Source organism: Neolamprologus multifasciatus, chromosome 2 (genome assembly GCF_963576455.1).
Source record: "Neolamprologus multifasciatus chromosome 2, fNeoMul1.2, whole genome shotgun sequence".
Lineage (NCBI taxonomy): Eukaryota > Metazoa > Chordata > Actinopteri > Cichliformes > Cichlidae > Neolamprologus > Neolamprologus multifasciatus.
The window spans coordinates 22,639,173-22,665,123 of NC_140440.1; the positions used below are offsets into that span (position 1 = coordinate 22,639,173).

At 40.9% G+C, this 25,951-nt stretch overlaps 1 protein-coding gene across 1 annotated transcript; it reads left to right on the forward strand.

Moving 5' to 3' along the window:
- Positions 1 to 15,320: 15,320 nt before the first annotated feature.
- stc2a (stanniocalcin 2a) lies at positions 15,321 to 20,358 on the forward strand. The gene is made up of 4 exons (XM_085172247.1): positions 15,321 to 15,603; positions 17,634 to 17,776; positions 18,390 to 18,601; positions 18,813 to 20,358. The coding sequence occupies exons 1-4, from the start codon at positions 15,462 to 15,464 to the stop codon at positions 19,174 to 19,176; spliced, it is 861 nt and encodes a 286-aa protein (XP_085028373.1). The 5' UTR covers positions 15,321 to 15,461; the 3' UTR covers positions 19,177 to 20,358.
- Positions 20,359 to 25,951: the final 5,593 nt, after the last annotated feature.

Consider the following 25,951-nt stretch of genomic DNA (forward strand, 5'->3'; position numbering starts at 1 on the left):
AAAAAGATATATATAGCCACATATGCTGCCTTGAAAACTGTATATATTGTTCCGTACTAATGGTGCATTCCTAGATTATTCCTAGACTTACCCATGCCACAGGCACTAATGCACCCTTATTTTTGCCAGAGCGTTTGTGCTCTGTGCTGATAAATGATAGTTCCCTTCCTCTTTATCACTGAAGCTGTGGTGCTCATGATTTGCAGAAAGAATTTAGAAGTTTGATATATCAGGTATATTCATCATCCGAATTTGCCTCAGGCTAGAGAGAGCGAGAGAGAGAAAGTGACAGCATTAATACATCTTATTTATATGTGGGTTTTCTTTCTCTGCATTTTAGAGTTTTAAGTTGCATTTCTGGATGAAAAGATACCATAAATTGTCTATTGAGAAACCACAAATTCTCTGCAATTTTACTTTGAAAAACATGATGTTTAACTTTAGGTGAACTACATTATGAAATTTAAAAAACACAAACAAACATTTTTTCTTGGTCCTGGGGTAGTATGTGTGATTCCTTATATGCTTCCAAATGAGAATAACACATATACTCAGCTGCCACTGTAGTAGGCACACTTTGCTAATATGGTTTTGCCTTAACTCTTCATATTGCAGATTCAACAAGGTGCTGGAAACGTTCTTCAGCAATATTGGCCCATATTGACATGATAGCATCAGACAGTTGCTGCAAATTTCATGGCTGCGCATTTGGCTGCAAATCTCATCATTTCACCACATCAAACAGTTCTCTATTGGACTGAGATCGGGTGACTGAGAAGCCTAATTGAGTACAGCGAACTCATTGCCCCGTTCAAGAAACCAGTTTGAGATGATTTGTATTTTGTGACATGGCACTTTATCCTATTGGAAGCAGGCATTAGAAGATGGGTAGTGTGGTCATAAAGGGATGGACATGGTCAGCCACAAGACTTGGATAGGCCACGGCATCTAAAAAATGCTCGGATGGTACTAATGCAAAATTCCGACCCTATCAAATTTGCAGCAGAAATCAAGATTTGGCAGACCTACCCTCGGTTTCCTGTCCTTAGCTAAAAGGAATGGCACACAGTGTGATCTTATGCTGCTGCAGTTCATCTGCTTCGAGGTTCAACATGTTGTGCATTCAGAGATGCTTTTTTGTATACCTTGGTACACCCATTGAACTCCTTGTTAGCATAAATATCTAGTCAGCCAATCATATGGCAGCAACTCTGTACATTTAGGGATGCAGACATGGTGAAGATGACCTGTTGAAGTTCAAAGCGAGCATCAGAATAGAGAAGAAAGGTGATTCGAGTGACTTTGAATGTGGCTTGAATTGTTTGAATTGTTGGCGCTAAATGTGCTCGTATTTCGGAAACTGCTGATCTGTTGTATTTTCCCACACAGACATCTCTAGGGTTTATAGAGAATGGTCTGAAAAAGTGAAAATATCCAGTGAGTGACAGAGGGAGATCATTATGATATGGCCATGTGCATTTTGAAAGGCAATAAAAAAGTTGCCATACTACCAAAAAGGGCATGGAATCAGTAAACACCATTATCAGTAATTTTAGAGTTATATTGCATAACAAGCAATAAATCACCCAAAACTTCTGATGTAGGCTAATATAGCACTGGCTTAGAATAATTAGTAGCTTGATTTTTTTCATCCAAAAGCGGTGCTCAGAACTTTTATAAGAAGTTTAAGATATTTATCCAACTACTTCTGTATGATCTTGGTCCAGCATATCTAGAATTTGCCTTCCCTTTCTTTCTCTGTCCTTTAGTTCTGCGTTTATTCTGTCTCTTTCCTTGTCTCTCCATATGTTTCTCTGGTAGAGAGAGAAAGCGAGTCTGCCTTCCAACCACGTAAGACTGGACTCTATCAGCCATGAACCATCAGTGATGGAACCACAAGCACTGGTAATCACACTACCAAATGCTTATGTCAGATGTTATAAAGTGCCCATGTGGGCCTCATGAAGGACTCCTCTGTGCCATCTCTAATAAAGGGCCCTTTTATTCCCACAGCGACTCACTGAGTGGTCTGGCCAAGGCCTCAATCCTAAAAATAAAGAAACATACATATGCATTTTAGGCACTGGTATATTTTGGTCATGGAGAATTCATGCATACTCATCGGTTGTTATATTCATTTTGAAGTATTTTATTTCAAAAGTGGAACCTCATCTCTCAATTTAAGTGATTCATTAAAACTTTATAGTCTGACAAAAACACTAAAATAGGCAGTCTTCTGACCCTTTTTTCAGACAGCATTGGAATGAGGTTGGAAACATGTTGGTCAGTAATGCTGTTTACAGAACTGCCAAGCACATAAATTCATCTTCGCTCCCTGTGAGTTGACATATTGTCAGAATAGTAGCACTTAATCAGTGAAATTTCCCCAAGGAACAAAATGTACAGAGCAAACAGAAACACCCATGCTCAGTTCATACCTCCCACGATTCACACCAGAGAATTTGAGTCCAAAAGCATTTCTGGCACATGAAATGAAGAGGCTGTACGTGGAGCCAAGCCTACAACACAGTTAATAAGCCATACACTGGTTGAAGTGAATGAGAAATGTTGGAGCTAGAAAATATTTTTTTGGAGAGACTACATTACTTTGCCTCCTTAGGGTGGTCGATTAACATTTCTTTAGTAACAACAGATCACATGACTAGAAAACTTGGGATCTTCCCTTAGTGAAACCACTGAAAGCCATTAGCAAGATCTGCAATTTATCATCTGTGTTTTGGCAACTTTTGGGTTATTGTTTTTAGCATTCCAACTGTCTGATTGACTGTTACTGCTCTCATCAAAAGGCTTCACATTTGCTCCTATCCAGGTGCAGGTGCATTTTTCTGATAGGGTTGGACTTTTCAAGAAGAGACAGCACCCCAGTTATGAGCAGAAGCTCCATCCCGGCTATTTCTTTTGCTGTCCTGTTGAACCTAATTACATACGTTTCTTTTTCTAAAGACACCCTATAATTCAGTAGCTTGTAGAACCATCATTAGCAGCATTAACTTGAATTGTTTTCTGTATAACTTTATACATCCATCATGTCATTGTAGAGAAATTATGGCCCTTACTTCTTTTCAGTGTTGCCTTGGTTCATTGAGGTTCGCATGTATTCATCTGTACACAGTTCTCTTAAGGTACCACCACAGTCAGGGTGGTCATCTGGACTCTGACTGGGCCATTGCAACATTATTATTAATTTCTTTTTCAATTTTTCTTTCTCAGCCATTCTGTTGTAGAGTTGCTGCTGTACTTGGGATCATTATTCTATTGCACGATCCACATATTACCAAGCTCTAGTTGTCAGACAGATGACCTCACATTTGACTTCACAACACTTTGGAATACAAAGGAATTCATGGCTGACCCAATGACAATGAAAACAAGGTCATGTGGTTGCAAAACAAGCCCAAATGATCACCCCACCGCCACCATGCTTGACAGTTACTACAATTTGTTTGTCCTGATATACTGTGTTTGGTTGATGTTGAGCATTATGGCCAAACATCTCCACATTGGTATTTTCTGCCCAAATGACATTGATCCAGAAGTCTTGTGATCTGTTGAGTTTCAAATCTACAAACCTAAGTTGTGCTGCTATGTTATTTTTAGAGATAGGGGGATTTTTTTCTGGCAACCATACTTGTTAAGCATTTTCCTGATAGTACTGTCATGCAGTTTAACAGTTAACATGTTAAATAAGTCTGTAGAGTTTGAGTTATAGCTCTTAGGCTTTTTGTAGTTGATCTGCGCATTGCATGTGGTGAATTTGCTGAGGCATCCATTCCTGGAAAGATGCTATGCTGCAGATCAGCAAACTGCTCAAACTTCTGCTTTTATGGAGCTGGACACACATGCTGATGATCAATTAATCAAATGCATTTGCTTTGCAGCCCCTGGCTGATACTTACCCTCTTAATTCAAATGGAAGCAGTAAGTGTGTACTTGTATCCATTAAAAACAAACAAACTAAGAAATAAAGCCAGTATTTTTTTAAAAGCTTTGCCACATTCCTCTGTCCATCATGCACACTTGCAGTTTTAAGCTTTGAAGTAAAACTTCAAACGACTTCAAACGACTTTAAACGACCTCATTTTGCTTTTTAGCACATCTAATTGAAAAGCCTGGGCTTTTTTCCTCCAAAAAGCTGAGCGAAAGGATAGTGTCATGGTCCGTGGGTTGGTGACCCAGAGTTTTGAGTTTTCAATTCAATTCAATTCAATTTTATTTATATAGCGCCAAATCACAACAAAAGTCACCTCAAGGCGCTTCATAGATACAGAGAAAAACCCAACAATCATATGACCTCCTATGAGCAAGCACTTTGGCGACAGTGGGAAGGAAAAACTCCCTTTTAACAGGAAGAAACCTCCGGCAGAACCAGGCTCAGGGAGGGGCGGCCATCTGCTGCGACCGGTTGGGGTGAGAGAAGGAAGACAGGATAAAAGACATGCTGTGGAAGAGAGACAGAGGTTAATAACAGATATAATTCAATGCAGAGAGGTCTATTAACACATAGTGAGTGAGAAAGGTGACTGGAAAGGAAAAACTCAATGCATCATGGGAATCCCCTGGCAGCCTACGTCTATTGCAGCATAACTAAGGGAGGATTCAGGGTCACCTGGTCCAGCCCTAACTATATGCTTTAGCAAAAAGGAAAGTTTTAAGCCTAATCTTAAAAGTAGAGATAGTGTCTGTCTCCCGAATCCAAACTGGAAGCTGGTTCCACAGAAGAGGGGCCTGAAAACTGAAGGCTCTCCCTCCCATTCTACTTTTAAATACTCTAGGAACAACAAGTAGGCCTGCAGAGCGAGAGCGAAGTGCTCTAATAGGGTTTTATGGATTCAAGATTTATTCTTTGGGATTTGTGATAGTAATTACATTCATGCTCCCTGTGTATGATAGTAGTGCTTCTGAGTTTGTCATCTTGGACTCTAGTTCTAGATTTCTCTTTAGATGATAATTCTTTTCTGTGTCCCGTCCATCCTGGCCTCATCTCTGTTTTCCTTCTGTCTGCATCTTTGTCTCAAGCATCTTTGTCTGGGTCTACGTGTTAGTCATGTCTCCATGTTTATCTTCTGTTATCTCCATGTCTTAGTCTCTATATTTGTTCACCTTCAGAGTCAAGTCTGGGTTTCTGCTCCCGGTTACTTCGTGTTTTATTTTGGTACCCTGTGTTCCACGTGTATTATGTTCAGTTTTGCTTCCCCTGTCTCCTCAGTCTGATTAGTGTTAGCTGTCTTCGCATCTGTGGCCTGTTCCATGTTGTTCTCTGCATTTATATCTGATCTGATTGATTCATTTGAGTCTAGTTCATGAATCCCGGCTTCTTCCTTCTCAGAATTATTTTGTATTTTGTTTTCTTTAGTTTAGCAATAAAGCCACCTGGAGTTGAAGTTTGTCTCGCCAGTCCTGCATTGGGCTCTTTTTCCTGCCTGTCACGCAGCGATTCCTGACACATAATAGATACTGGACTTTGGTTTGTATGATTTATGTGAATAATTGCTCAAATGAAAACTGAACATTTCAGATGGTTTTTTTTTACAGTTATCTAAAATGTGCACCATGTCGAGGTAAAAAGTGATCATTTGCTTTTTGTTTAAAGTTTATTGCTACTACCACCATGTGGCCAAAATAGTCAGACATTACAGGCTTAATTCAAGTAAAAGAAAGAAAAGTAAAAATGTAGTTGTCATTTAAATTCTATGTAGCAAGGATTGACAGCTAATGTTAGCTTAGCTCAGTAGTTTAGTGAGCAGCTCTGCTTTATTAGAGAACAGTTTATATTTCTAAATGATGAATGACTAAAACAAAGTATATTTTAATTCTAAGTACTTTATATGAAATGTTTTTAAATATAATAGGTGCTAATAATATAAATATAAATAATAATATAAATAACACAAATGGTTTGTATACTGTTACGTGCCAAGAGAGGTGGCTTTGCTTTTGTGTTCTATTTATCTTTCAGGTGTCAAGCCTCCACCTATTGGCCAGTTTGAAGTTGATTGGCATGTGTCTATTGGCTGGTCTGGGCCCAGTTGGCCAATCACACGCCGAGGATCACTACAAATGAGCAGCTCCCTGGCCAGCTGCTGGCTTCTGCTATGACAAACATTTGTGAACAGGCTTCTTTGTATTATTGTGTGGTGGGAGGCTGGACAGGTAAGCTGGGGTACCCTATACACTGATTGCAGACGTTAAACTGTTAGACACACTAGGTTATGCGGTTGATGCCACTTTTGTATGTTTTCACTGACCTTTTGTCGAGCAGCTAAGTAGGCCTTTTGTTTTGCATTTTTGTTTTAGTTAGGCCCTGGGAGCTCTTGACCTCTTTTTGTGTTATTACTTTCTTTACACATAAGAATGTTTTTACCCCTATTTTCCATCCAGATAGGCCCACAGCCTTGCGCTCAGCACGGCTTGAGTCGAGTCGCTCTGTTGCGAGGCCAGTGAGGCAACCTTCTCCTTCCCATGGTGAGCGTGAATGCTTTTATTGCCAATAAAAGTCATAAGTCATAAGTCATCACTTAACAAGGAGACCCTTCAAGACCAGTTGCTCTTCCTTTGCCTTCCTTTGTCTCTGCATCCTTTCCTTTGTTGTACAATGCCACTTTCAATCTCTCCTCTGTGATGATGCTAGAAGGGTGGTAATTAGTATAAGTGCACTTTTGCATGTGTGCGCATGTATTTGCACAAATCTTTGTGTGTAATCTGTGTTGTAGTGCTGCTGGTGGTGGTGGGGTTGTTGGACTTCTGCTCTACGGATGTCATAATTAGGAACTGGAATTCTGTGAATTCCTGGGAAGGCTACACAGTCCTAGAAGGCTTTTCATCTGCTGCATCAGCCCTGCCCCCTCTCAGCCTCTGGCCTTATGGAAAAATACAACATGTTCCAACACACACCATCACGGCAATCAATTACCCCTAACTGTAGAAAACACATCGTAAACAACAAATATCCCAAAACATCCTACAATTGTAACCTCATGGCACTGAGGTTCACAAACATCTGTGACATGCTGGTTTGATCTGGACTCAACCACTAATTCATGAGCTGGCTAATTAACCTCAACTATTCTAAATATATTGTGTGCTTTATTTGTACCACTATAAGAAAATAGTTCCTTACTTGGTGTTTTTGTTTTCCAAACAAGAAAAAAGTGGTAAATGCATCCTCAGCAATACAATAAAATGCTTTCCTTAAAGACAGGTACTCATATATAAGCCGGTTATATGAACACAATAACAGTCAAATGCTTTCTGCATATGCAGGCGCCAGAATAGAAACAATGCTTTCCAATCAAGCCATGTCAAACAACACTTTTCTAATGAGCTGCCTACCAGGGTTATTATTGCTCGCTGATGTTGCATCCAAGATGTATCTGAGAAGCATAAGCTAATCAACGACCCAAATAAAAGTGTGGCTACAGAAAGTAACTGCTTATATACCAGCGATTCTTCAAACCCACATAAAACTAAGCTGAGAATTCGGCAAAATTCACTATTGTTACTTTGAGGTTTGGCACTACACACCAAGAGTGAGGTAGCTTTTCTAGACATTTTTGGCTGCTGATTTTCAACTTAAATGGGGGCTTTGGTGAAAAGCCTCAAAATTATCCTGCTGGTTATCGTGAGGTTAACTAAAAAAATTTGCTTCATTCTGCCATGAAGTACTCGTATTGTGATTTTTGGACTTTTATGCTATGGTTAGAAATGGAACAACAGAGGGTTCGTTTGATATCACCACAATTACTGATACTATTACACCTGGTGCTACTATAAAAAAGACAAAAAAACAATAATAATAAGAGTAATACGTATTTAAGCAATTTTAGTTTTATACATTTTTGGATTCTGGTTTTAGCGTTATTGTAAATTATAGCAGCAAATATTGCTTTACACCTAACATGACAAGTGGTAACTAAATTGCCCATAGGTGTGTATGTGGGTGTGAATGGTTGTCTTTCTCTATGTGTTAGCCCTGCGATAGACTGGCAACCTGTCCAGGGTGTACCCTGCCTCTCGCTCTAAGACAGCTGGTATAGGCTCCAGCCCCCCCACGACCCTGAAAAGGATAAGGATAATGGATGGACGGATGGATGACTAGTGGGTTTGTTTTTAAGGTGTACTGACATCTCTGACATGACTGACATGTCAGTTTGTCCAAAGGTCGTGTAACGCGAGAGTATTTGCACTGGGAGAAATGCATGTATCTTTACATTTGGTTGCCAATTATTTAACTGCCGCTGATCAGCAGTTGATCAAGTGCCATTTCTTGGAATATCTCGTTTGAGCCTTGTGTTTAGGGCTCTGTCAAGTTGTTTCCTTTGTGTTTTGAGTAATGAAATTGATTTAAATGTCCCTTCACATTTGGATACCTTTTAATAGCCCTGGATTGACACCCAGTGCCCAAGACCTCACAGTGCCTTTATGTGACAAAAATCCGAGCACACGGCCAAATTCAATTTAGTTTGCCAGCCTTAGTGATGCTGGAGACATCCAACCTATTAGTTTTTCACAGGTTGGCCTAACATCAGGTTTCACTGGGCTCCATGTAGGCTGGTGTTACTATGTGATGATAATTACACAATAAACATATTGAAAAGTGTAAAACGTATTTCAGCATTAATACAAAACCCTATTTATAAATCCATCAAGGTGAGGTTTCAGCCACTGAACAAAGACCTCTGTAATTCAATTACATTCAGTTCTATTTTATTTATATTGTGCCAAATAACAACAACAGTCACCTCAAGATAAAGACTCTACAATAATGATGTAATGACAGCAAAAATCTAATTGTACCGAAGCAAGATATGCCACAGGATCACGGACTGCAAGAAGTGTATGTTCGTGTAGGTTTGTGTGTGTATTTTTTTGCGTGCACATTTTTATTAAAGGGCAGTGATCAGTCACTGCTTTCTGTCATGGTAGGCGTGCTGCCAGGAAATGTGGTGACAGATGAAATGAATGACACGGAAGAAGCTGTGTGGTTGAAAAATCCTTCAGAAACTAAATTAAGTCAATATGACTTCACCTCAAATATATATGCATACGTCACACAGTCAGCTCATTCATGTAGCTTCCATATTACCAGCAAGTGAATAAATTGATAAATGAGGTTGCCATATGCCCTCTCAAACACATTTATATGCCAGGACCAGCATTTTGGTCTTACAGTGGAAAGAGGTATTGTTCCAATGCAAGAATACTGTGAGCCAGCTTGTCTTCTAACACAGTCTAATGAGGCAGCACCAAATGACTATCCACTCTAACACTCTTTCTCTACGTGCACTTCTCTGAATATCCCCCGTGTCTTGGCTGACCTGACTCTGAATATGGGTCACAGGCTACACAATCACCTTGTAATTACCAGAGAGTAAACAAGCCAAGCCAGAGGAGAAGTTTTAATGATTGTCAGGCTGCCACAAAGAACCCTTCATTTCTAATGAGGGGTAAGTGTGTCATATTATGTTGCACAATTGTTGGACCTGACCACCACGATAAATATAGTATCCCTCCAATATTATGGGATCAAGGACATTTTGGGCGATCAGTGCAATCAAACAGAAGTGTAACCCAGAAAGACTTCCTCTGCTTCGATGATGATGTCAAAGCTGACCTTACATAATAAGCACTTTGCCCAATTCTTGAATCAGATGATTAATTGCTCACCAGTCTTTTCAGCAGCTATGACACTATGTGCCACCCACGGAGTCCACTCTGGCCTCATGTCTCACTCTCATTAAACGGGGCCTTTGTGTCCCAGCTGCTCTCGTTTTGTCCCAGCATGCCCACCTGTGTCTCTAGCCATGATGACATCACCTCTGACCTAATCGAGGTTAGAGCAGCCAAGGTGAGGGCTCTCACAGGCAGCTACAGTCCATCTCTTTCCCCTTATCACTCAATAACTCCTTTGTGCTGGTGAGGCCTGTGGGCTTATATGGACAGTAATGAGACGGGGCACTTTGTAATCTGCCAGCACTGTAGCAATATAACCCATACAGAGCAAACTCTATAATAGCACATTGTTTGAGGCAAGTTAAGTGATGGTCTGCGATGTGGTGCTTTCACACCACTTGGAGTCAGAGCCCAGAGCTGGCCTGCTGAGCTGGGCCAGTAAAACCTCTCTTTTCACGAGTCAGGTGAGTTAACACACCAAGAGACCGGGAAAGGCTTTGCAGCTTGCTGCTGAAATACTGCGAATTTTTATGCACACTCACAAAAAAAGTTTAATCTAAACACACCTAAATGATCTCATGGTTAGAGAAAAAAAACTGCACTGTCATCCTGCTAAATTCGGAATGGTCTTATAAAATACGTTTTGAATGTGGTCAGGGTTTGGAAGATGCAAGGAGAGGAGGCAACATCTCATGCACACACACACACACACACACACACATACAAATGCACACAGCCATAAACTGAGCCAGATTTAGAAACTAAGATATCATATTCAGGTTCCTCGAAGACTTTGGTATGTGATATTTCATAGCTTCTTCTCACAGCCCAGCACTCCTGCTTTCTCATGCGCTTTCTATTCTGAGAGAGTTACTGAGTTATGTTTACACAGTAAAGTTTAAAATTCTGCTTTGATTTACTGCTTAGATTTTTTGTTTACAGCATCGTTTTTATTAAAGTTTTTTTTGTGGCTTTATTTAACAGCCGCCAGACAACGTAGCAAGTAAAGACGTGGTATGCTTGAGTAGAATTATGTCAGTGATATAGAGGTCATATGTCATCACACAGTTCCAGTGGCTCACTGGTTGGGTTGGTTTGCACAAGCGACTAACTCAGTATTAAAAACTGTTATATAACAGTTTTATTAGCATATATTTTGGTTTTAAAGGCATAGTTTACTTTTTATCTCTCTTGCTGGGAGTTATTTGAGAAGACTGGCACCACTTGTGCACATGTCTGTACTTAGCACAAAGAAAGAAAAACAGTGAGATAGTCTTGTATTACACCCTCGGGGGAACCTCGTTTTGTCAGCATAAAACTGCACTTTACGTGTAGATTAAAAAGAAAAAATATGACACAAGTTGCACGTTCAGAAATAATATCACCTGAGGTGATTTTTTTTTTTTTAAGTTACTGTTTTGACAGCACGGGATACCGTAAGGTTTCGAATCAATCCTCGGTGGGGTCACTCAGGAGTTATTGTCCGGCAGTTTTCCACAACAAAGCCTGAACTTGTAACCAAATTACACACACATGCTTCCCGTAAAGCACCGTAAAGAGTCTGTAAACTAGTAACATTAATTGCTGTCACAGAAGCCTCTCTCGCAGTGAAGCGTCCCCCTAATTCACACACAAATGCGCACACACTTGCACACACACCCCAGCTTGGCCTCTCTGTTGTGGTTTCATTGGTCGGTCACTTGCCAGGGCCCCAGGGGTCCCAACTCAGAACACATGTCCGCTTTCTGTATGTTTACAGTACAGCAGTCAAAGTGAATGAACGTTACGGCTGTCAAAGCACACTTGTCTCTTTTCTGGACGCTGTCACTGCAAGAAGACAATGCCTTTGTGCAATGTAAACATGAAAAATATTCTTAATACACCAAAAACAAAACACAGTTAAAAAGTAAAAATAACAGCTTTAGCTGCCATGTGAACCAGACCACAATGATGCTCACACTTTAGATGTCCTCTCATCCACACACCGTCACTGCTCTGCATGCATGCATGTAGATATACAAGTGTGCAGTCAAGTTGTAAATGACAAGTGCTTGGAGGCTGATGTGCAGCATCACTGTCACATCCCCAAAATGTGAAAATAGCTCAAATCAGCACTGTAGACTTTATAGATGGGAAGACATTACTTAAAACATAGTATGTTAACCTCTGTAGTGGGTACCAAGCAGTAAACCTAACCTGCTATTGACAAAGTGATTGGACTAAAGGTGCAGATTAGTCACTAAATGGAAGTTTATGTGAGATATTTCAGTCAAATTTACAGCTGTGTTCTGAAACTATACTGCAGCTGGACAATGTCTGATCACAGCATAAGATTATCTTTAACCTTGTGCACAACATTTTAAGTCGTGTCATTCATTTGGTTTGTCAAACCGCTGAATGTTCTGGCTCTCTGTGCCAATGCTTGGTGTTTTGTGTTGCATTCAAGTAAAACATTAAATATGCATTGTGTGATAGAGGTCCTCGTCTCTCCACCATTCACCAAGTAACTTTTTTTTTTCATTGGTCGTACTTATTTGTATTTTTGTATTTCCTTCAGATATCTGTACCTGAGCTGAGGTAATGCAAAAATGTCCCTGTCGTGGGATCAATAAAGTCTTATCTTATCTTATCTGTAAATACTGGGATGCACAATTATATGAAAAGGACGAAAATGCCACAACACCTGTGAACCAGCTGTTGAGTTGCGATATTAGCATCAACTGCATTTATCTTGTAGGTAAAAGAAATAAATGAAAACAATTTACATGTCTAGGTGTCCATCAGCTGGTGATTTCTCTGTTGTCTGTGTTTCTGAAACTGTATGACAGGCCCAACTAGGCTCCACATAGAGCCACTGCAAATGGGGTGTACACAGTGAAACTAAGTGAAACAAATGTTGATGCTATTGTATTTGCCTAAATATTTCACTTTATTCAACTTTGATCCTTTTTTTATTCTTAACGACTGATTTTTTTAATGTGGTGGATGGTGAACGAAGTGAAGTTGTTTCTGCTTCCAAAGCGAGGCATGCCAGAAGAAGTTTGCAAACTGCTGATGTGCACTGACTCGCTGAGGACTCAGGTATTCCTGTGAAAACGCTGCAGAAAGAAGCAAGTGCACGTGCCACGAGTGACACTTTTGCTGAAAGTGACTGCGGCTGTTAAAATGCCAATGATCACAGCAGAAAGGTCGTTAGGTTTTTGTGCCTAAACTCTCCAGGGGTTATTTTTCCCATACGGCCTGAATGCAGCGTCAGTAGGCAGCGGTGACGCACACGCTATTACGAGCCTGTGGTCCACTTCAGTGCCCTGATTGGGCCAAATCGAGGGTGTGTGGACAGCGTGGGCAGTTTTTAACAGACGTGAATTGAGCAGGACTCTTCACTTTGTGGTACAGACACAACTGGAAACGGATCAAGCTCGTCTCCAGACACGTGCCACTGCGCGCTATACACCCTCCTTGATGGAACGTGATGGACGTGATGGAAGTCGGCTGGACTTTTAAAATACTGGAGCGTTGCAATTTCCATTCCGTGCACATCAAGCTTAAGCCAATCTCTGATACTATGTATCACTGTATATTCTATATAGCTGTGTGTTTGAATTGAATATTAATAGCATATTTTTTTTTAAAAATTGAGTATTAGGACAAGTAGAGAAGACAGAGTGGGGCAAGATTGTCATAAATTCATGGCAAAAAAAAAAAAAAAAAGTCTACCACATCCACCAGAGGAATATAATGGGAATATTGAAATGCTGAGGTTTTCTGTGCTGCATCATCTCCTAGCCAAAATACCTCCCATTTCTCAGCTGTGGTGACTTCTCCAAAACTCATTCCACTGACTAAAAACCTCAATTAAAACGATAGATACTGCAGTCTCGAGACAATAATTATCTATATTTAGAGCTATAAGTGATCATCATTTTGGTTTAGGTTAAAGCGGGAGTCCAGTTCCCATTCTAGGCTAATTTCATTGATGGTCTAAATATAGCCTAGGTTCTTTTTTTCTTTTAGTTTTCTTTTTTTCATTTTAGTTTTTTCCAACAGTCAGAGCCAGAGCTTCCCAGGAAAATGATTTTTTCTTTCCCTGAAAATAAATTAAATGTTATGATAAACAGATTTCAAAGTCACAGATCTATGAAATTTGGGCTGCCACAATCAGATGCCTGCTTGTCTGTCTCTTGGGTTCTGGTTGTAGATGGGCCGTTACCACCCACCCTTCCACCCCCAACGTAGTTTGTTACACACCTCTGGGTTTTAATAGTCAACCGATGCCTGTGGTTTGAGGAGGTCTCCTTTCCTTGCACGTTAGGAAAAGAGGAGAGTTGCTCAGGTTGTGGACGTGAGTGCGTTCATCCTCCTGTGTGTGAGTGTAGACAGCTGGGTTCATTACAGAATGGTCGCCCTAGTGCTGTGCTGTAATTAAAAATGAAAAGGAACAGACAATTAGTATCAGTGGGCCCCCTGGAGGCTTCAGATATAAGTACATTTCCCACATGCTGCACCTTGATGGTAATTTCCTGCTGTCCTTGTCATTTCTTTTTTCCACACGTAGCAGCCCTCTGGCATCCCAAGCCATGCACCCATGCTTGCATCACTGTACCGACTCCTATAGAGGGCTTTACCTGAAAAGCAGCAACGCCATTAGGTCACTGGAAAAATTCAGAATATGGAGACTTAATGTTCCTTCTGCAGTGAGCTTGCAGTCATTCCACATGGCATCCTCAAGTGTTGCTCTTGAAAAAGATTCCTCAAGCATCTCCAAATGCACAACCTTGCCAGTGTTTGTCCTCTATTCTTAGATCACTCCCTGTAGTAGTGAGTAGGAACTCATTGTCACAGACTAAACTGGGAACTGTGTAACAGAGCTCTCTGTATGTAGTTCCCCATAAAAAAAAGTTAAGGAATTCTATTTATAGCAGTCAGCAGTCAGTTATATATAATATATATATATAATCTGACCTTAAAATCAGTGTATATTATTAATAGGCTGGTGTGCAATTGCCAGGCAGTTAAATTTCATTAAGCGTTTCTGTCACAGCAAACTTTGCACCCACCTTCTGTGGAAGCAGCGTTCTCACACATGTTGTCGACACTGTGCTTAATTTAAAAGCTGCCTTGGAATAATGAGTAGTAAGCTGCAGATCCACTGACATCAGATTGCTTTTTTATTGCAGAGTGTTTGGACATTACACATGTTACATTTTCCAGCATATTGGTAAGCGTAATGCATCTTGAATCTCCCACTGCTCTGTGTATCCTATGTAAGTGTTTCCATGGCATAAGCAGACTTTCTGTTTACTTTTCATTGCTGCAATAAAAAGCAGGAACTGCAGCTTATCTTAGATCAAATCAACTAGATAAAGACTATTAAACGTCTGGTTGGGATATTGGATGTCTGAGGGTTATGCTGATTGTAGAATTCAAGTCAGCTTACTCATGAATATTGCCTTAGAGGGCCAGTTTTTATGGCAAAAAGGGGACTTTTCGCTGGACACTCCCCTAAAACCTTGGACGTGGATTTCTGCGTCTCTGATTGGTTGTAAAGCCCCGACCGACAACACCTGCTTAACTCCTTCATCCAAATTGACACCCGGGGCTCTCAGAAATATAGGCAGCATCACTTCCAGCTCATGCATTCAGTCCAACAGCTGCCCCATAAGCCACCGAGCAGCAGCTCCGTCGATCCAAGGTGCACCCTCACCCACGCAGAGACACTCGCACTCGCCGGATCTTTGCAGTGGGGATAGAAGCTCATTGTCGGAGAAGCAATGTTTGTCAAACTGGCCGTCCTGCTGCTGCTGATTTTATCAGCACTGGAGCAAGTAGTGGGAACGGATAATATTGACATTTATGACACCCCCCCGGAGAAACCTGCGAGCCAGAAAGGACGCCTCTCCCTGCAGAACACAGGTAAGAAATGAGTGGCAATAGAGGTAAGAATCGTGGGGTTTGTCCGGACACGTGTTTCTCGTGGCTGCAAAATTAAACCATGCAGGAGGCACGTTCAGTCGGTTTTGGCAAATCCGTTTTTTTTTTAAATGTTTAATTTTTATTTATTTATTTTAACTTAAATCCCGACGTTTCACTCGAGAGACGTTTTTCGATACCCGCGAAAGACGATATTTTGTAAATACTCAGATAGAAATTCAGTATGTTAGTAAACTATTAATAGAACGGCGCAAGGTAATAGGCAACGTATACGGCAGCGCATCTAGGTGTGCGTGCGCGCTTGTTAATGTGTGCGCGCGTGTCACAGCTGATTATTTCAGTGGTTAGCTGCTTTAAAAAATACATGAAAATATGTATGTCTGCGCTGTGTAGGCTGTCTCCTGATATCAGTGCTGGGTGAGGTGTGCAGGTTAGTAGAGCGGTAATGAGTGCAATAGTGCGGTGCTTGGTCTGCGCTGAAGGCAAGCTGGAGTTAATTTACTGAACCAATCCTCTGAGGCAGTAGTGCTTATTAAATACCATAAAAAAGGGGAAGTATGCTTCACCCAATTAACACAAAGCCCCAACACCAATACCACCATCACCTTCTCGGACTGCTGCTCTTTCCCTGGAACTTGCACTTTATATTGGATGATTTTTACCCTCACAGACCGCAAGTCTTGGTCGAGACCGACCATGTGAACCTGTGTCAAAATATTAGAGCCTAGTTGTTATCTTTCCTCCACGCTGAAAAAAAAAATGGGGACAAACTCCAATGCAGGTCTCTCTCTCTCTCTCTGCAGAGACCCTGGTAACACCACTGTGTAATTCAATGCAAGCTGCGGCCAAGCTCGTACGATCCAAGCACATTCCCGTGATGCCAAAACAAGCACTGCTGACAGCGGCTCACTTTTCCTGCGCACTAAAGTTCAACTCAGTGCCTACAAAACCCCCGTAGCAGCCCCCCGCCCCTCTCTCCTCCAAACACACACACACACACACACACACACACACACACACACACACACACACACACACACACACACACAGCCTCACCACCACCACTACCACGAAAAAAAGAGGCTCTTTGTTGACAAGCGGGATTTCTAATAAGTCACACTTAATCCATTATTTGCTGTGGTCAAGACAGAGTCTCCTTTTCTTGCAAACGGGGCGCAACTCTGACTGAGACAAAAACTTTTCTCACGCCCATCAGTTACCAGCTCCAAAACTTATCACCTGTGTAATAATGTATTACTTAAGTTAACAGTTAAGGTTGTCAGAGCCAGACTGAACTCTGTAAATGCTCTGTTGCCTCACGAGGTAACTTGCCATTTGCCACATTAATCTAAAATTGATACGGGTCCCACTGTGATTTGTGATGTGATTCTGCCCTTTTTTTGTTTTTTTGATACTTGTATCTGATGCCTGCAGTTAAAACAAAAGAAAGGGGGAAAGAGACAAGCCACATATAAATGTGAAAAGTTCTCTTTTTTGTGCTTTCATCACCGCTGTTGCATTTTCAGTATGCACACTTGATTAGCTCTACAAATATAAGAGTACAAGACTTGTTGATGCACATTTAGGGGGGGTACTGAAATGGCTGCTTGTTTTTCCTCCACAAGTAGTTAAGGCTGTATCTGCAATGCACCATCCTATCTCAATGCTAGGCAGTGCAGATGGATTGTGGTGCAGAATGACACAGTAATATCTGTCACCAAGTGTTCCTCTGCAGGAGGAAAGGCTTGGGGAAATTAAGACTTCCTCTCATCCCTGCACACACCCTCCCCTGCATTCTTTCTCTCTATTTGAGAAAACGCACACGAACAGCATCTGTGGAAATAGTTATACGCCACATCAGCTTTATGATTTGTGCAGCAATCGGTGCTGAAGTGGAGTTGTGCCTCCAAGCTGTATGGTCTTCGTTGCCAGCATGCTTGTAACGGTCTGCGTGCTTTCTATGCTGAGAACAGATGATAAGGGCCCTCCTCTAACCTGTTCTCTGTTTCCAGCTGAGATTCAGCACTGCCTGGTGAGTGCAGGGGATGTCGGCTGCGGTGTGTTTGAGTGCTTTGAGAACAACTCCTGCAAGATACGAGGGCTACAGGAAATCTGCATGACGTTGCTGCACAACGCTGGCAAATTTGACTCTCAGGTACTAAACGAATCTGTCTGTTTGCAAAAAAGAAAATGGTAAAACAAGAGGCAGCTTTCCTTTTTATTAGTCCATTGCTTCTGAATCATCAATTTTCTTTTTAGAAGTACGATCATACATGCCCTGAACTAATCATCTATTTCTTTTTCCCTTTCTTGACAAGTTCACATGCCTTTCAGCGGAGTGATGTGTGTACAGTTAGGACTAAGCGTCATGAGCCAGCTGGCTAGAAGCCCAGCGAGCTCCCTTTTCATACATAGCAGAGGTTGAAGCCCTGCCAACCCAGGCTTGACTGGGGTGTTAATATGCCTATAGGGTCACATACTAGGAACTTACATTGTTGGCAGAAGATTTCAGCAGAAGAGCGGCGGTATTTGACTACTATTTACAGAATTACATGTCCATTTTCCTTGTGAATAAAGTGTAGTTACCATTTATAGAACACAACCAAAAATACACTCCAAAACTACTAAAATAGATGTACGGTACCCACAAAATGCCAAAGCTATCTGTGTAAGTAATATACATGTAAGAGAGAAGGAACACCACATGAGCTTGCTCTATAGCTGATTTTCTAGGAACTTAAAGGGAACCCGTCTTTATGTGTACATAGGGGAAGTCCTTCATCAAGGATGCTTTGAAATGTATGGCGCATGGTCTGCGACACAAGTTCAGCTGCATCAGCAGAAAGTGTGTGTCCATTAAGGAGATGGTGTTCCAGCTCCAGAGAGAGTGCTACATCAAACACAACCTGTGCTCTGCCGCTAAGGAGAACGTGGCCGTCATGGTGGAGATGATCCATTTCCAAGATCTGTTCCCCAAAGGGTAAGGGTCTGATCTGGACCAGGTTTAGATCGGTATTTTCTCTAAGCCATCCCTTCTCTTTAATCCCAGATCTTTTTTTTTTTTTAAATTAAGATTTTGTGAATATTTTTATTTGTTCTTCTGTTGATTGTAAAGATGCATCTCAGTGAAGTCTATCCATTTGCTAGACACTTATTGTACTCCCAAACCTAATGTGCCTCTCTCTGCTCAGTCCATATGTAGAGCTGGTGAATATTCTCCTGAGTTGTGGAGAGGAAGTGAAGGAGGCGCTGACACGCAGCGTCCGACTACAGTGTGAGCAGAACTGGGGGGCCCTCTGCGACAGCTTGAGCCTCTGCACCTCAATAGCCCCGTCTCCTGCCAGCACCCCAGTCGAAAACCGCCGCCACCTCATGCCTTCACAGCCTGAACCGGAGCACCCTCGCCTGCCGCGGCAAGGTGAAAAGGAGAAAGCTGGTAAGGCAGGCTTCAGCTCTCACCCACGTAACCGCAGCCAGGGACCCCGCCGTCATAGTCTGGAAGCTGGAGTGGTGGCTGAGGAGGAAGACCCCAAGGCCACCGACATCCGGAGGTGAAAGCTCAGGAAATGGACTTTTGACCTCCTACACCATTTAAAAGCCACACTTGCAGACTTGTGTACACCTTCACACAACTACAAACACACACAATTCACACACCTTTCAACATATACACACACACACACACACACACAAATTCCCATAGACTGAGCTGAAGGAAACAAGCCCCGACTTTTCCTATCCTTATTCCGCCCTTTCTAGTCATTCCAGCAGTCCCACATGGTAAATGTGCAGGGTAATCATGGTGTAGCTCATGCCAGACTGTAGGCCACATTATCATTATTATCATTATTATTATTATCATTATTATTATTATTTTAAAAATGAATAACAATTGTTGACTATTTCAGCTGTTAGGACTATTTTGGCTCTAATATAGCATTTTCTCAAATCATACTTACTGTAAGATTTGATTATATTTGTATTATTTATTTTATTCTTTATGCAAAGTTGAAATATCAATATGTACATAGAATATCTATATTTATATGAACATGTATAAATATAGTTACAATATGCAATACTGATATACTATAGGTGACATAGTATATGGTGTGCTGTCTGTCATTCTCTTCACAGTATTGTACCCATCACACAAAGGTCTGTAGATATGTAACATACACTATTTGCCGTTTTCAAAGTGGAGATATGTATTATAACTATAGATACTTGATGATTAATACAAATTGTACAGGATTTAAGTCCAGTTCTGGCACATATAAATTGTAGTGCATGACGGCCATTAAATGTGTGCATTCTTCAAAGTGTAAGTACACTCGGAAGAGAATGCAAATGTAATGCTACGAATATGAGCAGTTAGTTCACACTTGTATGTATCGATAAGTCTCTCGCAAAGCTAGAAATAAGAGCGCAGAGACGCTTCGTCGATGTCACCCTGGCACCGCTCTCTGGGCAGCAGTCAATGAGGATCTGTATGCTTCACGAGTATTAGATATATTCTATTCACGTGTCTTATTTTAAATGCAAGTATCACACCACTCTCATTCATTGTTAATAGAGCTCTGGAAACTGTGTGTCAGAGACATTGCAGATCGGTGTCAGTGTGTTTGGTTTCAGGAGCCGTCACTCATGTTCACAAACAGCAGCTGAACTGTCAAATGTGTGACTGTCAGCTATCAGCGGCAAAGAGGATGTTCGATTTCAAATGCCCCCCCCCCCCCCCCCCCAAAAAAAAAAAAAACAATCACAAACATCAGCGTGCCTAAAGTCATTAATGTCCACCGTGACCGCTTCTCTGTGATTTTAATTGAATCGGTGATACTGTGTCATGAGGGAGGTTTTAATGTTAAAGCTATTTTGCGAAGGTGTTGAGCCACAAAGTCTCGGATTTTGCATTGTCGGTTTGTGTTTGACCAGTGCAGCTTGAGAAATAAGACCACATTAGCTCAGTAGTCACCCTCTAGCCAGAGACCGTTTCCTTTAAGCAGCCTGGATTTCCTCTCGACGATGGCACCAAAAAGGCCTGCATCCTCACTGAACCAGGTCGAGCCGTGCTGTCCTTCCTCGGTGTCCCAGTGGGTGTGAAAGAGGCTTGACAGAAACCCTCCAGATCTCCTGGCCCCTATAAATTAGTCCTTATTCATCTCTGGTCCCATACCTAGGTCAGACATGAAGGCCTGTTATTCTACCCGTTAGAGCCGCAAGCAACACAGCAAGGACCCAGGAACTGGGTTAAGTCCACACACGGGGGCTCTGGCGCTGTTATTCTAAATGTTATATTTACAGAGGCCACCAGAGAATTCCTCTGGGTCACAGCCAAGAGCCAGCAAAACAGAGAGGCAGAGACGAGTGGAGCAAGGAGTGAGACGAGCCCAATGTCTTTCTTTCTTTCTTTCTTAAATGTGATGATTCACTCTGTCTTTCCTTCTCTGAGGACTCTTCTTTTCCTCCTTTAGGGCACAGACATGCAGATTTTTGACCATTTCAGGCCAGTCACATGCTTCAGTTGTGGAAGTGCAGTTTATGAACACATTTCACCACATGCTGAGGAGTGCTTTGTGCAAAAATAAAAATAAGACATGTTCAGATTTTTTGGCTCAGTTAAAGCTTTTTCACAGTTTTTTCTCCTTTTACTACATACTAAAGATAAAGATTTATTCTCCCACTCATTTAGACACAATCTTAAGTGCAACTTTGAGGCTTTTTTTAATCCTTATTATTATTATTATCATTATTATTCTTTTGTGGAAGTTGGGATTCCTGTGACATCCCAGAATAAGACATAAGCTAATCCTATGAGAATGTACTGTATGTTTGTAATGTGACAATCTGTTAAGTGCTCTGTCATTAGGTTTGATATGGCTTTTTGTAATACTATAGTGGCTTGAATGGCTTTTTTTTTTTGCCCTGTATGTGTTCAGAGGAAAATAAAACTAACCAGGTTTCCTGTATTCTTAGTGCTCCATAACTACATCACAAGTCTCTGCTTTCACTGCTTCAAACTACAGGACGTCATCTAGAGACTTGTAACTTACTTGGGTGATGTTGGGTTTATAACCCTTGAAGTATCTTTGGACTCTTTAAGTCAGATGAACATTGTTCATTAAAATATTTTTGTCTGCATTTTGTGTTCTTCAAGGCAATTTTCTTTCTTTTTATCAATGTTAAAGTTGCATAAAACTGCAAATAGACACCAGAGGCAAACCATTTACTCAGCTCTAAGTAAGTTAGCAGAGAAGGCCTTGACGTCTCAGGTGTACCCACAGGTTAAAAGACACCCTATTCTCATTTGACTTGCTGCCTCCTTTCTGACAGTGAAATACGGGCTGTGTTTAAAGTTTCAAGGACTGGAAATATCCTCTCTTTTGAAAGGGCCCAAACATTTACGTCAGCAGCTCTGAATTGTATGCAATGCCGGGGATGGGTTTAGGGTGTCAGTTTTTATGAGAAGGCCCAACAGTGTACATTGCCTCACCAAACATTTAGACAGTGCTCTGATTTGAAAGGTAGACTTTCACCTTTTATTCAGGTGCTCAAAATCATTCTAAAGTCACTTGTAGGTCATACACAAAGGGGGTAGTCACACAAATCCTGTATTCTATTTTTCCATTTGTCTTACTGTGTGGCAGGGGAGAAAGGCAGCAGCATGTCTGTGATACTATATAATTTGGCTTCATTCAGATATGGACACTCTGCAGTTCTGTGTGATTCTGCTTTGCACACTGTGCACTGCTGCACTTCTCAGTTGATAGTGATAGGGATTAACCACTGGGTGGCGACATCTCTCTGCTTATTGACACAAAACTAACTGGAGGAAGCAGGTGAGTGATTATTAAAAGTTGAGATTCTGAAAGGAAACTACAAATTGTTTTATAGATGAAAGAAATAAAGACAAAATATTTCCAGGTTTACATTTTACTTTGACATCGGCAGCATACAGAGAAGTCGTCATAAGGCCACGGATTAGAGTCTAAATGTCAAGAATGTGAATACAGCTTTAACCTCTTCATTAGCTTTAAGTTAATTTCTGACTTAAAACATGGATTTAAACCATCGTGAGTTTGTGTATGTCTGATACCAACCTCATTGATGTATCTTGTTTTGGCACTTTATTTATTTTTTATTCAAATAGGTATGTGTCTTTAGTTTTTTAATAAAGGTTTCATTGCAAATCCTAAAATGTCCCTTCTTTAGAAAGAAGAGTCACCTTCAGATCATTGCATGTTATATGTTAAACTTCTCCATATGTTCATATGTAGTTCATACCACACCCAAGAGGTAAGATGCTGGGCCACAATGTGTTTCAAGAACAAATCTAATGCACTGTGGTATTGATTCTGCCAGACTTCCATTTTTCCATTTTTCCATTTTTCTATTTTTCCATTTTCTTAACTGCTTATCCAAGTAAGATGTGGACAGTTTCCACACTTTGTTTTTTGCCAGTGATAATATTGATGGTAGAGCATGCTGACTAATGTCTCAGTCCATAATTGTGACTCCAAAGGCCATTGCGCCATTTTCTTCATACTTATCAAACTATATGTTGAAACGTCTTATCATTCAGATTAAAAGAAAATGATTCCAGAAGCGATAACTCCCGTAATAACAGAAATGTTTCATCATAGTATAAAGACTTTCAATCAAAAGATTTATTTTAACTGATTTGCAGTGAGGATTTCTTCAAAGGCAGGGGAGGGAAATTAATTTTCCCAAGGAGCCACATGGAAAACTTGGACTGTTGTGGAGGGCCACACCACTAAGCTTATAAATAATTTATATTGAGCATTTCAGCTTATTGGTGCGGCCCTCCAAAACAGACCCAGTTTCTCATGTGACCCCTTGGGAAGAGTAATTGCCCATCCCTGTTCTAAGGGGACAAGTGGACCCAAATCAAGTTAGTAGGAATCAAGGGGGTTTGTGTTTTTTCTTTCATTTGTCACATATCAGTATGTACAGTGAACATATTCCCTACTTTTGATTTTATATTTATGTGGCGTATAAAACATTTCTGCTAGCATTAACTGTACGGTGTGGCGTCAAACAGGATTAGAGAGCATGAGAGAGATTATGCGGTGCCACGCTAAGCTTTTTACAACCATGCTTCGAGTCAGAGATGGATGACCTCCTGGACAAACAATGGGCTGTTGACTGGACCAGAAATCTCCCAGCTTTCATGGTTGGTATGGCAACTGATCTCTGTCAATATGGAAGTGACAGTCATATCTCAGACAAGACTGAACAGAAGCAAGAGAGGATGTGCCTCCGAGCTGCGAAACCTGAGAAAGCTGGTTCCAGGCGCTTTGTGAACGTCTGCCCCGTGTGCTCCAATGTGAACTAATGAATAAATGACTGGGTGCCCAAGTTTCATGGATGAATCATTTAAGAACCATCTGGGGTTAAAGTGTGCACACCACCTCCTTCTACTGTTGGGTTTAAAAAGACAGATGTCCTGTATGTGTGTGCTACAGCTATCAAACACGGCAATCTATTTTTCTAAGCTGCATGAAACATATGAAACCTCTGCAGCAAGGCCTACTCTCATTTGGAAATAATTCAATACACTTTCAATTCGATGCAATTCACTTTACCTAAATTTAATTCAGGTCAGTTTTTTTTTATATAACAGTAATTCAGAACAACAGTTATCTCGAGGCAGTTAGAAATTGTGGTCGCTGGCCTTAACTTTGAAGAAAATACATGCTTTAATAATAAACACTCAGCAGGCTGGTCGGGCCAGGACAGAAATGAGCCAGAAATACCTGAAAAAGTCCCAGGGAAAGAAAGGATAGAGAGGACAAGGACCAACGAGAGAGGACACAAAGAAAACTACATGTAATAGTAATGTGGAAATAGCATATGAGGCCTGAGTTATACCAGCATACCTAAGGGATCATCCAGGGTCATCTGAGCCGACCTAAACTATAATGTTTACCAAATAACACAGCTCTAAGCCTAATCAGAGGTGCCTCATAGCTGAAGGCTCCACCTCTTCTTATACTGTCAATACAGAGCATGTTGCTCTCCAGACAGAAAAAATGATACAATTTATATTGCTTGAACTCTTGATGGCAACAATGGCGTAGCAGATGGTTGCACAAAATGTGCAGCATACATTAAAACACACAAATAATATAACATTAATATTATACTGAACTAGTAACACTCGGATCAGCTGCCTGTTATTTTTCACAAGACTCCAAAAGCTCAACACACACTGCAGTGTTGTTAAACCAACCCAACAGGCCCTGCAGGACATGGGTGGGAAGAAGTGATGTGTGTCACTACTGTTAGCACTTACAAATGAAGGGTGGGTCTGCGTTGGGGGTTTAGGAACACTGTTAAGAGGACACACTGAAAAGGCAAACATTAACTTGTAATCTGGTTGGAAAGGAAGTGAAATGGAGTAGTTATGTCTGCTTGTTAGGATACTATTATAAAAACCATTAAGGTTATGAATGTAAGCACATGTTCTTAAAAAAACAAGCCCTGTTTCTTGAGTAGGTTTAGCCTAAACAAAAGTAATTTTACTACCACAAGAGTAATGTATACGCTGTGCAAGCAAGTGCACTCCTTTTGAACAGGACAACCTTTCATCTCTCGTTGAATGGCCATTTAAATTGTTAATGAATCAGCTTCTCCAGAGGGGAATTAAACACCTATGTAAACTTTTGGTTTGCAGGAGGATAATGGGTGTAGAAGATGACATTCTTGTGTAAAAATCTGATCTAGTAAGTGAAGGTATGATATGATGGCATGATCAGAGGACAACTGGCCAAAGTGAAATGAATGAACCTCTCAAGCTCGATTACATTCTGAAAATAGCAGCAGCTTATTTTAACGAGATTGCTATGCGGGACTATGCTGTGGATAGGGATTGTAGCAGATCAATAAAATCTCCCTACTATCTATCTATCTATTGCTACCAAAGTACGCTGCTTTTCAGGGCCAATATAATACTACAAACATTTGCTTAGCCAAATAATCTCATCTGCATTTGAAAAAGGTGGTTGCAAATACTGGCCTTTTACTCTAAAAGCCTAAAAGTCACTGAAATTATTAAAATGCTTTTTTTTTACTCTTCCATTATGGTTTAGACAGAAAAAAATATACAGATAATTTTCCTTATATAAAATACGTTTCCCTACAATTTCAAGACATCCTTATTTGGGACTAGAGCGTCTTGGGTGTATCTGCCATTCATCGAGAAGGCGTATGATGGGTGGTTCCTCTTAGCAATTAGCCAATCAGCTAATAGAGCTAGGGTTGTTTAGGCGGGGCTACGGAGGGAAATCCTGACACACACTGGCTAGCT

Coding starts and splice junctions, on each gene's coding strand:
- stc2a (XM_085172247.1), top strand. CDS start 15,462: ATGTTTGTCAAACTGGCCGTCCTGCTGCTGCTGATTTTATCAGCACTG. Junction 15,604..17,633: donor CCTCTCCCTGCAGAACACAG/GTAAGAAATGAG, acceptor CTCTGTTTCCAG/CTGAGATTCAGCACTGCCTG. Junction 18,602..18,812: donor CAAGATCTGTTCCCCAAAGG/GTAAGGGTCTGA, acceptor CTCTCTGCTCAG/TCCATATGTAGAGCTGGTGA.